This window comes from Elgaria multicarinata, chromosome 7, assembly GCF_023053635.1.
Source record: "Elgaria multicarinata webbii isolate HBS135686 ecotype San Diego chromosome 7, rElgMul1.1.pri, whole genome shotgun sequence".
In the NCBI taxonomy this organism is placed as follows: Eukaryota; Metazoa; Chordata; class Lepidosauria; order Squamata; family Anguidae; genus Elgaria; species Elgaria multicarinata.
Window position 1 is genome coordinate 62822823 of NC_086177.1, and position 15499 is coordinate 62838321.

Genomic DNA, 15499 nt, shown 5'->3' on the forward strand with positions numbered 1-15499 from the left:
ACGCTTGTTTCCCATGCAGATTCTTCGATATTTTATTTTACAACAGCAAAATAGCAGAAAACATTGCCTTGATGATGTTTGGATCAATTTAGGACCAATGAAAAAAGAGCCTTGTCTTTCATAGTTGCTAAGCCACTTATAATGATTGTTATCTCAAACAATGCTTTCCCATTGCCCTTCTATGTTATACACAGTCTAGAAGGTGCAAATGCCATGCTTAGTCATCCCTATGCATATACCAGAAGGAGGAAGCAGGACCACCTGCTCTGCTCACACCCCTGTTGTCTGTACTTTCAGCTGAATGTGTAAAAAGCTGTTTTGTGGGTGTACACACCACTTACATGCATCCAGCTACATTGAGGTAGGCAAAGTAGCATCATCTTTTCTTGGGGTTGGATTCAATGGCACCCTTGTGCAGCTGTTCCAGGTCCGCTGGTGGTGGCATGTACGTGGCCCCTACACTGGTGGTCTCAATGTAACACTTCCGGGGACAAGCGTTGAAATGAGCATTTCCGCTCATTTTGGTACTTGCCCCCAGAAGCGCTACATCATGGCTGCCAGGACTGGGACACCTGGATCCAACCCTTGGTGTCCACCCATTTTAATTAACTGATGTTCTTCCTGGCAGCTGGGATCGCTTCCAAGCAAAGTGAGAACCTGCATCCAATGCCAGCTTTATTTCCCCATGAATTCCACTGTGCCATGCATGGGGTCAGAGACATTCCTAGGAACTGAGGGTGGCATTGCTTAGTGTGTTGGAGTCCAGATTTCACCTCTGCTTTGTATTTAGTCCTTTGAGCAACTTACTTGTCCTTTGTGACTAACCACACCTCCCAGGGTAGCTGCTTGGTGGCAGTGCTCGCAACAGTTTCCCAAATCACCAAATGTGTCCACAGGCTCAAAAAAGGTTGCTTACCCCTGAGCTAAACACATCAAAACATGGGGCATGGCCAGTGGGTGTAGTCCAGCCCTTCCCTGCTCTCCATGCATTCGGGCAACATGGCTAAAAGCTTGGTTATGGTCACTATCCAGTTCTTGGAATGGTTTAAAACCAGAGCTTGCCCTATGGAAGGATTTGTTGCAAGGGATAACATAACAACCCTGTATGTGACAGACAGTAAATGGTCTGAGATCACCCAGTGAGATTCATAGCTGAGTGTGATGTATATATTTACTTAACCCCACTTGGAATTCACCTGGTCACTATATTTCACCATCTGTGTCTCACTTGTAAAATGGGAACAGTAGTGGTCTTCCTCGCAATACAATTGTATGAACAAGATAAAGAAAACCTCTTACAGACCACTGAGCATTGCACTGTAAAGATCCAGTGCTCCGGCGGTGGGGGGCTTTAGCTCTCATAGACCCTGGCTGCTGCCCAATATGAGAGCTGCCTGTAAAAGTGTAATACCTGAACAGGTTGAGGAAAGAAAATTAGGGTCTTAACTTTGAAGTGGGTTTGGGAAACTATGGGTTGTGCCATGTATTGACTAAATTTACAGCTGTTGCTCAGCCTCAAGAAGCTACTGCACTATAAAAACTGGAGTTTGAGCAGAAAGAGAATGAAAGCCCACCAGCTATTCTGAAATGTTGTTTGCCTCTACATTTGAAAGCAGAAACAATGGCTTGATTCTCAATATAGTTAGTGGAAAGCATGGCTTGGCGATGTCTTAATTGACAATCTGCTCAAAAGGGCGAAGGGGCACTTTAGTTTGATATTTATGGACTGCTGGCCTCTTAGCAAGATGTCCAGGGCAAATATTGTTCACTCTTCCCTCTTTACCAGAAAATGTGCTATCTGGCTTGTTTACTGAATGTTGCTTCAGCACACATGTTAACTAAAAAGAAACTAGATGGTAGTTCTCTGATGTTCTGCACCACTTGCTTGACAGCATTGGTTTCAGAAAAATGCTGTTTTGATTCTAAACTTGTTTTACTGTTGAAATAACAAACAGCAGTGCCATTAAAAGCAGCAGGGTGCAATCTGCTTCCTAGTTAACTTGTTTGCTTTTGTGCTGTGGTGGAAGAGAGATAATATTTCCCCATAGGACATTTTTCAATTGACCACATTAACAGCTTAATACTAAAATCTTTTCCCCCCAAGAGGGAATGTCTGTCCTTTTAAAACAAAGCAAAAAAAGCAACAAAAACAAAATGAAAATGTGAACAAGTTGATATACTCTCTCTTTCTTGTTCTTGTTGATGTGAAAGTTGGCATGACTACCTAAGCCACCCATCCAAGCTTATGTATGCATTTTCCCCCTCTGCTGTTGGAAAGCAACCAACAAGTGATTTTATTAAGATAAGACAAATGTGTAGCTGCGAACATCTGAACATGCTTTCTTTTGTTAATAAAGAAAGTGCAGCTTAAAACTTTAGATGTCTGTGTATTCCTTTCTGCTAGTATGTTCACAGAATATGAAGTTGTAGTCAGTAGGAGCAATAATAATTTTTAAAAGGTGGAGTTAGTAGTGCTGGTCAAGTTTGGGGTCACTTGTTGGTAAACAGGTGTAAACATGTCAAGGCAACCTATGCATTAAACAATTTAGAACCAATCTATACATTACCCAGAATGAATAGAGAATTCAGATGGTAGAGTTCTGGAATGTCCCATGTCACCAGCCAGTGGAAAAGAGGCCTGTCACCCCATGGCAAGCTCACTACATAAAGTAAACTCACATATTAAGAAGAGGGCTCTACTGAATTCCTGGGAATTCTTAAATGTTCTCCATGTTGGAAATATGACAGCTGCTACCCCATTGCAATGGCAAATGGTAAAGTCCAGAATGCCATCACTATGGTTTACCATCTTGTTCTGCAAACATAGAATGTATAGAATGGCTCTTAGGATGCTAGGGATGTTACATACATCAAATGGGAACCATAATTGCTGCTTCCCATGTTACCAAGTTACTGCTGTAAGCCCTGGGCCTCACGTGCATGATGTTGTTCTTCCCCACACCAGCATTACTTCCATTTCTGGTAGGGGTAGTGCTGGTTGGGGAGGGAGATACAGAATGAGCTTTTTCCATTTGGTCCAATGTTTTTGACATCACTTTTGTCAGGAAAAAACAATGACACAGAAAGGGAAAAGGGGAAGGGCTGTAGGTCAGTAGTTGAGCATCTGCTTTGCATGTAGAAGATCCAGGAAATGGCTGGGAAGTCCTGGCGATCCACTGCTAGTTAGTGTAGAGCATAAGTGGGCAGAAGGTAGGACTGGGATCTACTAGTAGATTTCTGAGTGATTTGCAGTAGATCAGCAAGCATTGATGAGACCCTGTTGTTCAACAATAGCAACAACAAAATGACTCACTCGCTGCCTTAAATTATACTGCTGAACTGGAAAAACCTGGGGAGTGCATGTGTCACCAGGAATGGAGTTTTTCATGGAAGGATGATGGACTCTATTGACTTCTGATACTAAAAGAACACATCACATTCCTGGTCTCAGATTTCTTTAATACCAAGTGTGTGTCTTGTGCACCCACTGCTGGTTGGTGGATCTCAGAGTTCTAATTAAAAACAAAGTAGATCCCACAAGCCTGAAGTCTTTCCAATCCTGGAGTCGACAATACTGAACTAGATGGACCTGTGGTCTGACCTGGTAGAAGGCAGCTTCCTATATTTCTATGCTAAACTATCACCCAAGGCAAGACATGTTGGGAAAGAAAATTAGGATCTTATCATTACTATTAGTCAACTGATTGTGAAGGACTATGCAGCAGATTTATCATAAAAATAGCAACTGAATTCTGTTTCCTCTAGAGTTGCCATCCAGTGTTTTCCTACCAAGAATGTGCTACATCTCCCAGTTTTCTGTTGTTTTTGCATTAAAAGCATCAACCAATAACTCCTGAATCTAAGTCAGGTTAATCTAAACAAAGTTATCTTATTTACTTGGGATCTGAGCTTTGTGTATAAGGGAGGATTTCATGAAATGTATTTAAAGATTCAGATGTTTAAAACATTTTATAGGTCAGGATGTTTTATTATTCTGAATTAAATAAAATGGTTATAGCCTTGTAGACATATTCAGCTTTTATGCTTAGTACTTTGATTCTTTGCTACATGAAACATGCTGTAGAGAGTTTTAAGGGAGGAATGGGAATTAATGATTTTCAGTCTTGAATTAATGTTGTTAGTCAAGTTTGTAGATGTGGAATGAACTGGTGATAACGATTAATCAGATATTGTTTAATTTGGGTTGTGTGAGAATAATGTTATCTCATTCTTTTGTTTGGGCAGAATATCTATGGGAAGTGTGTGTGTGTGTGTGTGTGTGTGTAATCTACACCACATAACATTTTCATGCTAAGACTTTCAACATATAGGCTTGATATTTTTAGTCCAAATCCATACATGGCAATTGCAGACCATTGTTTCAGACTATTGTTGCACAATATAATTAAATGCTGCATTAATGGAGATCTCACTGTTTTATGTCATTTGTGTGCAAAACTGAATGTTTTTTCATTTTATGTGCGTGTCGTTGTGATACAGTAAATAGCACATAAAATGGGAAGCTTGCGTTTTTAAAATAATAAAGAAATACAGATGTCAGGATAGAATCCCCCCCCCCCCAAAAAAAACCATAATACTTGGTGTTTTATATAGTGGGAGTTAGTCTGGAAAGTACTCTCTGTTACCCTGTAATCATCATCTTTATTTCCAGACAAGTGTAGTTTATTTATTTCATTATGTGACTTGCTGATGAGGATCTGGAGTTGGTGAATGGAGAAGTATGCCCAGATCAGTACTTTTTTTTAGCGTGATCTGCTACTGATAATAGCACCATCACCATTATTGATTCTTGAGGAGCTCCACTATTATTATTTTTCTACTGTGAAAGACTTCTATTTATTCCCACCTTTCCCTCATGTCTATAATAGGACCTGTCGATGACAGCTAATGCCTTTTCCTTTCTATTTCCCAATGTCATTGATATCTATCCATCCCTGCATCACATGTGGCTCACCAAACAGAACACATGTCATTAGTCATGTATGGGGGTAGCCCACTAGGGTTTGAATAATCCTCTTGGATTTGTTTCTAGCCAGGGTGGCAAAAAAGGGGATAGCACAGCAGGCTTCTCACATGACCACTATAAATGATAGACAGTTTGGTTTGTCATGGTGTGTCACAAGTTGTGTGAGCTGAATCTAGATGTTTTTACATATTTACATATGTATTTTCATGTTTTATAGCTGAAACTCCTACACATACAGGATACTAGTATGGTTTGCCATCCTTTGACCTGTGCTTAATTAGCACCTCCTGCAACTCCTTAATGCACCCTATTCAGTCAAAGTGGTTTCAAAATGCCCTTATTTTTATTAGAAGACTTCTTCCCCCATCCTTACGTGACACCCAGTCTCCCCATCTCATGTAACTCCCCCTTCTTTGTTCTTCCCTCCCCGTGGTATCCCAGCTTGCTCTTCCTCATTCCCTTGAAGCCTGTTCCGATGTATGACTGACCTTTCCACTAGAATCACTGTTGCAGGTTTAGCCTATTGCTCTTAGAGCTGAGGATTGTATCGTGGAGTGAGTACAGCTGTCAGACCAGTGTGCTTGAACTGGTTTAACACCTCACAAAGCCACACACTGGCCAGTTTAAGGCATCCAATCCAGCAACATTTTTTTTGCTACCTCATTGTTGAATAAGCAACGTTTTGGGAAGTTAACGCTTGAGTTTGCAAGGGCTAAAATAATCACTGTGAGAAATTTTGTGGATGCCACCTGTAAAGCAGGTATGAAGTCAGATCACTCCTGATAGTTTTGTCTGCTTTATTTGTATGTGCTGAATTTTGTGTTTCCCACTACGGGGCAAATATACCTTATGTTTGAGTTTCAAATATTGATCCAGCTCACACATAATGACAAATTATGGGTTAAACAACCCATAGTTATTTGGGGCTGTGCCAGAGTGAGTGTGCTTGCTGCTTCCCACCCGCTCACAACTTCCATTTTGCATCCTGTTTAGCAACAGGATGGAACAAACAACACAGATTTTTAACCCAAAAACAAACCGTGCTTTCAAACTCTGAGTTGTTTCTTTCTCAACAAACCAGAGTTTGGGGTTTGGACGTTGCAACAAATAACCTAGAAAAGGTGTTCCTGGATTGTTTCGTAAGCAGGAAGTAAGTGGAAACTAGCAAACAACCACAAGACGATGTGCTTGCTCGCTCCCGACTAAGCATGGGGTAATGCATCCATGAATCGGTGTTAGATGCAAACCAGTATTGCAAACCAGATGCAATACATTGTGTATTGGGCTTTGTTTTATCAAGGCTATAACCTTTAACTGAATTAATCAGTAGATGAATCAACTAAAGCTTTAATTCCAATGAAATTTTGCTCCTCACTTAATCAGTGGGACTGACATTGATAGGCATAGTGTCATCTTTCTTTGACCAGATATAATGGGGGGGGGGAGTTAAAGATGGCTTTTCCTTTCAGTTTGTATCTAAAGATCACAGATATTTTGCATTTTAGGGGGAAACCACTATTATTTTCCTTCTAGCAGTAATAACCACCGGGAACTAAAGCTGACAGTGTTCAGCTGAAATCAATGTCAATATGTCTTTTAAACCAAGATCTGCCACAATACTGTTGGGATTAGAACATTCACATTTGAAGCCGTTTCACTGTGTTATGTCAGCATAACAGGAATATACTATGGTTCAGATTCTCAATTTTATGAAAAAGAAATATTAAAGATAGACTTTCCTTCCACAAATGAGTGGTAGCTTTTGTTCAATATTTTTTAACGTTTATCTTTCAATTAAGAGAAACTGCCTTTCTTTCAATATAAGATGTCTACACTAATTCTTTGACAACATGCAAATGTATGTAAATTGAGTGGATTAAGGACAATTAATCAGTTAAAAAGTCTTTAGTTGGGTGACAGCCATTTTTTTAAAAAAAACCCTCTTGTTTCATGTACATTGCCTATGCACCTCTGATAAACTCTGTATTGAAATATCCATGAAATAATCCAGCAATATTTGTTTGTTTGTTTTTAATTTTGCCTGAATTTGTGTTGTAGAGTATTATTATTCAAAGGAATAGGAAGTAATTGTTTTTTAATTCTTTTGGCTTTTGAAGTGTTGTGTGCAAAGCATTGTCATCTAAATAGACTACAGCTGTATTGCAATTACAGAATTAACCTCCTAAGTCGTTAGTCATTCGTGCTCGTAAGGAGACAAAGGATATTAATTCATACTAGACATGATCTCCATTGCTAAAATGTAGTTGTTCCTTTTTAAAAAAAAAACAAAACAAAAAAACCATATACGAATCAAAGATGAGAGTGTAAAATGAAGATTACAAGCAGGTACCAGATAATCAGTAGGAAGCTGATTTGTTGTGACTTGCTCGGCTTCCACAACTGTGCTTGTAAATTCTTTAACGGGCAAATTCTTGCATTAATATGTTTCCTGACCTTCCCTTCTGGGCTCGTTTACTATATAAAATATCCTGGCAGCTATTCAGTTTCTGTTCTTATTTTGTATTGCATTATCATCCCCGTAGCTGATCCAGTTATAAAACACACACACACACACACACAAAACCCCTCCCATTTGTACATATTTATTCTTGTATCATTTTCCTCCAGATTTACCAGAACACTATCATGTTCGTGTTCTGAAGGTTAATGCCCAAAGTCAAGCAGACAGAAGCCAAGTGCTGCAAGGTTTTCCAAGATTAGGACCGATTCCCTTCGCAGAAATAAATGATTCCTGCCATGTGCAGTGATTTTGTGCAGCACTACTCACGGCTGAGTGAGTGCATCAATACTGTAGCCCTTACATGCTGTACATACTGATGACACTGTGTTAACTTGATTGACTGAGCAGTATACGGGAGAAGATGCACCTGCAAGAGATGTACAGACACACATTTTTAGTCTGGATTTGAAATATTTATTTTACCTTTATTTACTTGGAAGGCTTAGTCTTAAATTCCATGGGTTCTCATGTTTCTGCTGCTAAGGTAGAGCAAACAGTTATGCATGATTCTTTGTTGTCAAATTTGTTCTGGAATAGGATTTTAAAGGTGCATCTTCCTTATCCTTAAAGCCAACAGCTTGTTTTCCATATATATGAATAAATATAACATGTTTTAAGGAAATGGCACATAATGCAACTAGTATGTAGCCTGGCAAACTTACAGCTAGATAAATATTGTCATCTTAAGGAGTTCAACTGAATGATAGCTGAATGTTTTGTGTAATTCACTGGTAAGCAGCATTTTGTGTTATATTTTTCTGTTTTGTTGTTCTTTGTAGGCTTTGAGACAGCAGCAGAAAAGAAGAAATGGAGTCTCAATGATGGTAAACAAGACTGTTCCTCGTGTTGTTTTGACACCATTAAAGGTGTCTGATGAGCAGTCGGATTCACCTTCAGGTAAATAGCTAAAGGACTGTCTGCGACAACAGTTTCTAGTCAAAGAGCCCTCCCTGGGGGTGAGAGCTGTAGCGTACAAAATTAGGATGGGTGAAAATAATGATTCTGTTCCCACATAATGGATTTTTATTCTTATTCTTTGACCAATTCTGTTAAATCAAAGGAGGAGGAATTTAATCCCATTGCATTAAGAGGAAAAAATAAAATATGACGTAATACAATGCTTAAAAGTCAACATTGCAAGAGCTGCTTTAAAGGAATGCAAACTAGTATTTTTGGATGCTGATTCGTAATGGGAGAACCACATACTGGCAGGCAGTGCCATCAGGGGGCAAAATAAATAACCATTGCAGCTCCTCTAGGAGTACGAATTACTCTCTTAGTTCTGTCTTGCAACACCAGTCGTCCTTTTAATAAGAATTTGTGTTCTGGCACCCTCCTAATCACCACAGTGCAACCCTGACCTTTAGTTTTGGCGGTTACATGCTTTGCTGTGAATAGATTGTACAAAGATCTGTGTCACATTTTATTGTAGATTGTGTGTGTGTGTTTTTCCCAGACGTGGGGTGGGGGAATTAACTTTACAAAGGGAGGATTTTCCCTTCTTCCTTTTATTTCTTTGTCCCTGTATAATGGGAACATGATTATTTTTAAAGATGTCCCTCAGCTATCAGAGAAGGGGCTTATTTATATTGGATTAGCAAGTATCTTTATTGACTGCTACATTCAAGAAACTTGTTTTCACCACTTAATGGATTTATGAGCTTTTGCTTCATCGCTTCTAGTGACAGGGAATCAAATTGTCAAGCAGAAAACATTACCTTTAAATAAAGTAGCAATGAAGACGTCACTCTCAGGTTTTGGTTTTGGTTTTTTAAAAAAACTAGCTTTATTTTTGTTTGTTTTTCCCAAGTGGGGAAACACTTCAGTGTGATGTTTGTTTTTTAAAGGGTCTGAATCTAAAAATGGTGAAGCAGACAGTTCTGATAAAGAAATGAAACATGGGCAAAAGTCTCCAACCGGAAAGCAAATGAGCCAGCACTTAAAGAGATTAAAAAAATCTGGTTTAGGTGAGTAGGTCTCTAAAATTTACTTTTTTTGGTTGCCATTACTTTAGGTTGCAGAAAATATACATAGCCTGTAAACTCACTATAGAAAGTTTTATATTGTCTCTCTGATGTTTTGGATATTTTCAGTGCATGAGTGCCTTCCTTTCCTGCTTTCTTTTTCCCTCTGAACTCTGCTGGAGTGCCCTCTTATTGGGACCTTTCCCCCAGCATGCCTTTCTGCCATTGACCTTTTCAATCTGACAGAACCAAGCTATCCTAAATTGGCCATTTTGCAGACAGCTGTTTCTTGCTTCATCTTCTTTTTACAGGGAAATATTTTTTCCCTCCTGTTACGTTTTTCCTTATTACTGACGAATAAGACATTTTATATATTTCTCTTGGTGGACTGCATCTTGTTCCTTAAGTTGGCTTACCTTTCTCATTCTATACTGGTAGCTGAGTTTTAAACATTGATTTATAAAGCACTATATTATTCTTTGCCTACTATTAAACTTCAAACACTATGTTGGATTTATTTTCCTTGTTGTGAATTTATATGCAAATACTTATCTTAGGTGACAACATGTCTCAATAAACCATGTGGAAAGGGAAGCATTTCTGCTCTGTAATGGGGAAATATTTTTTGTTCTCTTTGCTTTTTATTTATCTGCGAACTTCCCTCCCACTAACCTTTCAAAAATGATAACTATATAACTCTTTCTTAACCTCTAGAGTGATGGCCACATTGAATCCTTTTACTTGTTTGTAGCGATGTAATGGAGTGGCCATCTCAGATAAGTTAGAAATAAGCTCTTAAGGAGGCCTTAAATATCAAGTTACTCTTTGTGGCATCAATACCGTCCTCTCTCTCTCTCTCTCTCTCTTTTTGCAAGTTGATTCTAAATATCTCCAAGGCATCCCCTTATTTCCTAAAGAACATTTGTTTTGTCTGATAATTAAACCTGGTGTCAAAATTTCTTAAACCTCCCTTCATTAAAATATCAAATGTACTTCCAATTCATCTGGATAAAATTTGATGATTACTTTCTTCAACGAAGTCTTTACAGCCCATAATCAATATTTGGTGTGTGGCTGATTCACTGTTGCTTTGAACCAGGAATCTTGAGAAGAGGCTGTAAATGACTTAAAAAATAGACTTTTCTGTATCAGTAGTTTAAGATGCTTTGTTGCATCAAATCTTTCCATTTTCCCCAAGTCTAAATTAAATCTTTATTAAAATTAGTGTTTACTCTTAAACAAAGGCAAAATGAAGATCTTGCGGAACTGTGTTTAATTGTTGTTATAGTTTTATCTTCCACCAGTTATTACTGCTTTGTTGTAAAAGTAACAAGAATATTTATTTATTTATTTATTTATTTACAACATTTATATACTGTTCCACATCTAAACAGATTCTAGAGCAGTGAATAACAAGAGATAAAATGATACAAAAAGAATAAAACATGATATTATAATATAATATAATATAATATAATATAATATAATATATATTATATAATTCCTGAGAGGTTATGAGGCTCTTTCTTATTCAAAATGGGAAATGCTCAAGTGAAGGTTTTTATTGACTAGATATTCTCTGACAGTCTCTTACAAGCGTACCTGGAAGAAGGAAGTGGTGCAAAAAGTTGTTTCAATGGGCCAATCTCCTTCCTGTTTGTTATCTATGGATGGGAAGAGAATAGAAACAAGTGAGCTTCTTTGGCTCTTCAGAACTTCATTTTAGTCCTCTTCAAGCATTTACAGAAGAGGGGTTAACTGTAAGCATGCATGGAGGCAGCCATGGAGGGATGCCTTGTTCCTGTGACTCCTGACCTTCCTGTGTTTATGGGGAAGGTCTGCAAAGGGCACTGTAACCACATCCAGCTGAACGTGGTTCATGATTAGAAACCCTGCTACGCTACTGTTCCTGGTCATGTGGAGCAGTTTAAGCACAGTCAGTCAAAATTGCTTGCAGTACCCTTGAAGACAATTCTCATCAACACAGAGCGGTCAGGAGTGGAAGGGATGGAGCATGCATAGGCATGCGCAGCACCCAGGGATTTTTTTTTAAAGGTGAGCATTTATTGAATACTCAATCATAAAGGACATTTTTAATCATTTATTTATTAAACACTGTAGACACTGTTTGGCTTGTCTGACTGTGGGAGGGCCATTGCAGGTGAGGGGAGGAGTGAGGAGATACTTATTGTTTGAGACATTAGGGTGTGTCTGGGCACACCCGGCACACCCCTTGAGCACACCTGTAGGAGCATGTGTCCTCAACTCCCTCCATGCTTACAGTTGTCTCTCCAGCTTTTTCCATGATTACAGTTAACCACTCTTCAGTGAAAGCCTTGAAGAGGGTTGTAGCCTTACCTGGAAAATATAGATAATTTGGGGGCATGAAATTGAGTTTTTGAGGACATACCTAAAATGTGTGTTTTAGACACCATCCAAGCTGAGTGTCTAGATTAGCTGGACTTAGAGACCTCTAACTTGTAAACTCTGGGTTGTATCATGTGATTCTGTGAGTGGAAAGCCATGCATACAACTGGAGAGACTTTTCAGAAACTAAGTCCTGCAGGGTGAGTAAGGAGGTGGTTATGTTTGCTAACAACACCAAATATTGAGGGTGGGTAAAACAAACAGGACTTGTGAAGAGCTCCAAAAGACACTCTCCAAACTGGGTGTATATGCATTAAAATGGCAAATGTAAGGAGGTCTGTAAAGTGATGCACACTGGGTCCAAACCTCCTAACTTCACAAATGAGGCCTGAGCCAACAGTGACAGACCAGGAATGGAATCACAGAGTTATAGTGGGCAGCTCAATAAAAATATCAATCCAGTATGTGGCTGTGTGAAAAAGGCCAATTCCATGTTGAGGATCATTAGGAAAGAAATTGAAAATAAAATTGCCAGTATCATAACACCTTTATAGAAATCTATGGTGCAACTCCACTTGGAATTCTGTGTCTAGCCACTGCCCCTCAGAGATATTATAGAGCTGGAACAGGTGCAAAAAGGGGCAACCAAAATTATCAAGGAGCTCTCCCCTACGAGTAAAGAGTGCAGTGTTTGGGGCTTTTTAGCATAGAAGAAAAGGGAGTGTGGGGGGACATGATAAAGATGTATAAATTGTATGCATGCATACATAGAGAAAGTGGAGAAAGAGAGAGGCATTTTTTCTCCTTCTCTCATAATGTTAGAACCCAGGTTCACCCAATGAATCTGAATTCTGGGAGATTCAAGAGAGACAAAAGGAAGTACTTCTTCACACACCATATAATTAAACTATGGAATTTGTTTCCACAAGATGCCATGATAGCCACTACTTTGGATGGCTTTAAAGGGCAATTAGACTAATTCATGAAGGATAAGGCTATCGATGGCTACTAAGATGGTTATATATTATCTCTAGTATTAGAGGCAGTGTGCCTTTCAATACCAGTTGCTGGGGAACACGAGGAAGGTGCTAAAGTACTTATGTTCTGCTTATGGGCTTCCCATAGCCATGTGGTTGGCTACCGTGAGAACAGAATGCTTGACTAGATATGTTACTGATTTGATCTAGCAGGGCTCGATGTTTTTATGAGGGGTGGGGAAAGATCAGTTGCAAGAGCAGCCTTATGCCTGAGCAACCATTGGATACAACCCTCTTGGCTGTCATCTATCTATCTAAAATTTCATTGATTAAAAACTGTTTCGGAATTTGGTGGAACTTAACAATTTCCTTCAATCTGTTGCATTGTATTATTTGAATTTTTTTTGACAAGTCAAGAAATAATTGGACTGTGAGTCTACACTGGAAATCATTCTGTGCCATATGGAATTGGTATGCATTGCTCCCAGCAAAGTGGCCAGAATCCAAGGAGGCCCATGCATGTGCAAAGTGCATCTGTGTCCAAGGGGGATTTATTTCTAGTTTTCCCTTCTAGTAGCAGCCTCTGGAGACCCGTGATATGTGAGTGTGTGGGAGACTGCTCTAGGAAGGGAAAAATGGCAACCCTTTCAGCAGTGCATAGCAACAAAACATGCAGTTGATTGCACATGACCCTTTGTGTCCAATTGTTAAGGCTCTTTTCCTTTCTCTTTGGTCAGAGGATGAAAATGTAGATTTTAAAAATGTGATTCATTCTCAGGCTTACGTGAAAGAATGTAAAGAATGCATTGTGGAATGTGCTATTTGCTTGAAAAGTACTCAAGCAACTATAACTTCTTTTAAACAGCATTTGTTTTTGTTTATTTCTAACAAATGTTCTTTAGCCATTGATATTTTAACACTATAGTTGGACCTTTTTGTTTGGTCATTTCTTTTTTGAAATAAAATAGAAAGTGCTGCCTTTATAATATGATAGGCAAGGATGGATGCTGTGCAAATGTGAAAGGAAAAGTGAGATGTCTAGAAGAAAGCTCTTAAGAGTCTTAGAAAGGACTGCTCTCCTCTCTATCACCTAGAAAGGTACTGTCCTGCATAAAACGTAAATGAGGCCTAGAATACACTCACCCACCCACATACACAAACACACAGAAACACACACATATACATACACACACATATAACACACACACACACACATCACATACATACATACACTCTTGTCCCTTCTGGTATTTGTGGTAAGGTTAAATTTGTTTTATTTGTTTAATCCAGGACACTTGAAATGGACCAAAGCCGAGGATATTGACATAGAAACTCCAGGATCTATTCTCGTGAACACTAACCTGAGGGCTTTAATAAACAAACACACATTTCTTTCCTTACCTCAGCATTTCCAACAATACCTCCTGCTTTTGCTTCCAGAAGTAGATAGACAGGTAAGTAAAAATGTACAGTAATTGCTTCCATAGTAATTCTTTTCTAATTGCTGCTTTTCTACAGCTTAACTTGATGCATATTGTTCAGACTCAGTGACACAAGTAAGTGCCTCTCGACGCCATGCATAACTAACTTACGGAATTTGTTGTCAGGGGAAGTTATGATGGCTACTAGCAAATGTAGTTTTTAAAAAAGGATTAGACACACATTTCATAGGAAAGGTGTAACAAAGGCTGTTAGCCACGACAGCAAAGAATGAAATCTCCATCAGGCTGTGGTGTCTTTTAGATGTTATAGCACAGGTGCAGGAAACACTTTTTCTGCCGGTTCATCCCCCAGCACTGCTGTCTATTTATTAATTATGGCTAATGTTCCTTCTTCTCTTGATGCCCACTACCCCCTCAAACAGTGTCACACACAAGTGGTGTGAATGGTTGCTTGAAGGAAAGGAGCTTACTTCATGGAAGGGAAGTATTTGCAAGCCTCTCCCATCACTCCCATCAGGCTCAAAAAGCCACAGAGGACACTGCTGTTTGGGGAAAAACTAGTCCCCATAGGTTTATGAGCTCATTTTACAGTTCTTTGGATTTGGGTTATTTGACTCTTAGAGCCATATTATTGAATAATATTTCATGGGGTTTAGGAGCACAAAAGTACTAACCATTGGTTTTGCAAATTTAGTCAGCTTTCTTAAGCTGTGGGCATTATTTTGTCAGAACCTCCTGTGATTTGTAAGTTACAGTTTGTAAATGAATTAATGGTCCCCTCAAGTGGAGGAGGACAACTAGCAATGGGAAAGCTCCCTCCTCCAAGGCCAAGACATCAACCTTCAAGTCAGTTTCAAGGGAGGAAGAGTCTTCCCTTCAAACTCCCAGGTGGCTTCCTGCCTTTATTGTGAACAGACAGGCTTCACCAGGTTCCCAACAAACTCGAACCCAATGTCAACAAAACAAACACATGCTCACACCCCACAAACTCACACCAACAGATAAACCTCTCCAACAGATTCAAAGGAGGGCAAACAGAAACTAAGCCCCTTTTCGTCATGCCACTCAAGCATACAGGACCTGAAGGCAGGGAGGGACCCCTTCCTTCAGGGTTGAGGTTTCCCCCCCCCCATATCATCAGTTTGGACAGGCTGTTAGCACACTCATAAGTGCTACCCCTTGAATATGCCAGCAGGCAAAGAGCTCTGGCATTGGATGCCTATAGTATCTTCCTAGTCTGC

The 15499-nt window shown here is 39.3% G+C and overlaps 1 protein-coding gene across 2 annotated transcripts in view; it reads left to right on the forward strand.

Moving 5' to 3' along the window:
* The window catches only part of ASXL3 (ASXL transcriptional regulator 3), a 123204-nt gene that overhangs the window by 83424 nt on the left and 24281 nt on the right, over positions 1 to 15499 (forward strand). The window contains exons 6-8 of one of the 2 annotated variants that reach the window (XM_063130684.1): positions 8288 to 8405; positions 9356 to 9475; positions 14107 to 14270. In XM_063130684.1, coding sequence (XP_062986754.1) covers positions 8288 to 8405; positions 9356 to 9475; positions 14107 to 14270 — 402 coding nt within the window. Of the gene's footprint in view, positions 1 to 8287; positions 8406 to 9355; positions 9476 to 14106; positions 14271 to 15499 lie in introns of those variants that run through there. The other variant, XM_063130685.1, reaches the window with a different exon arrangement.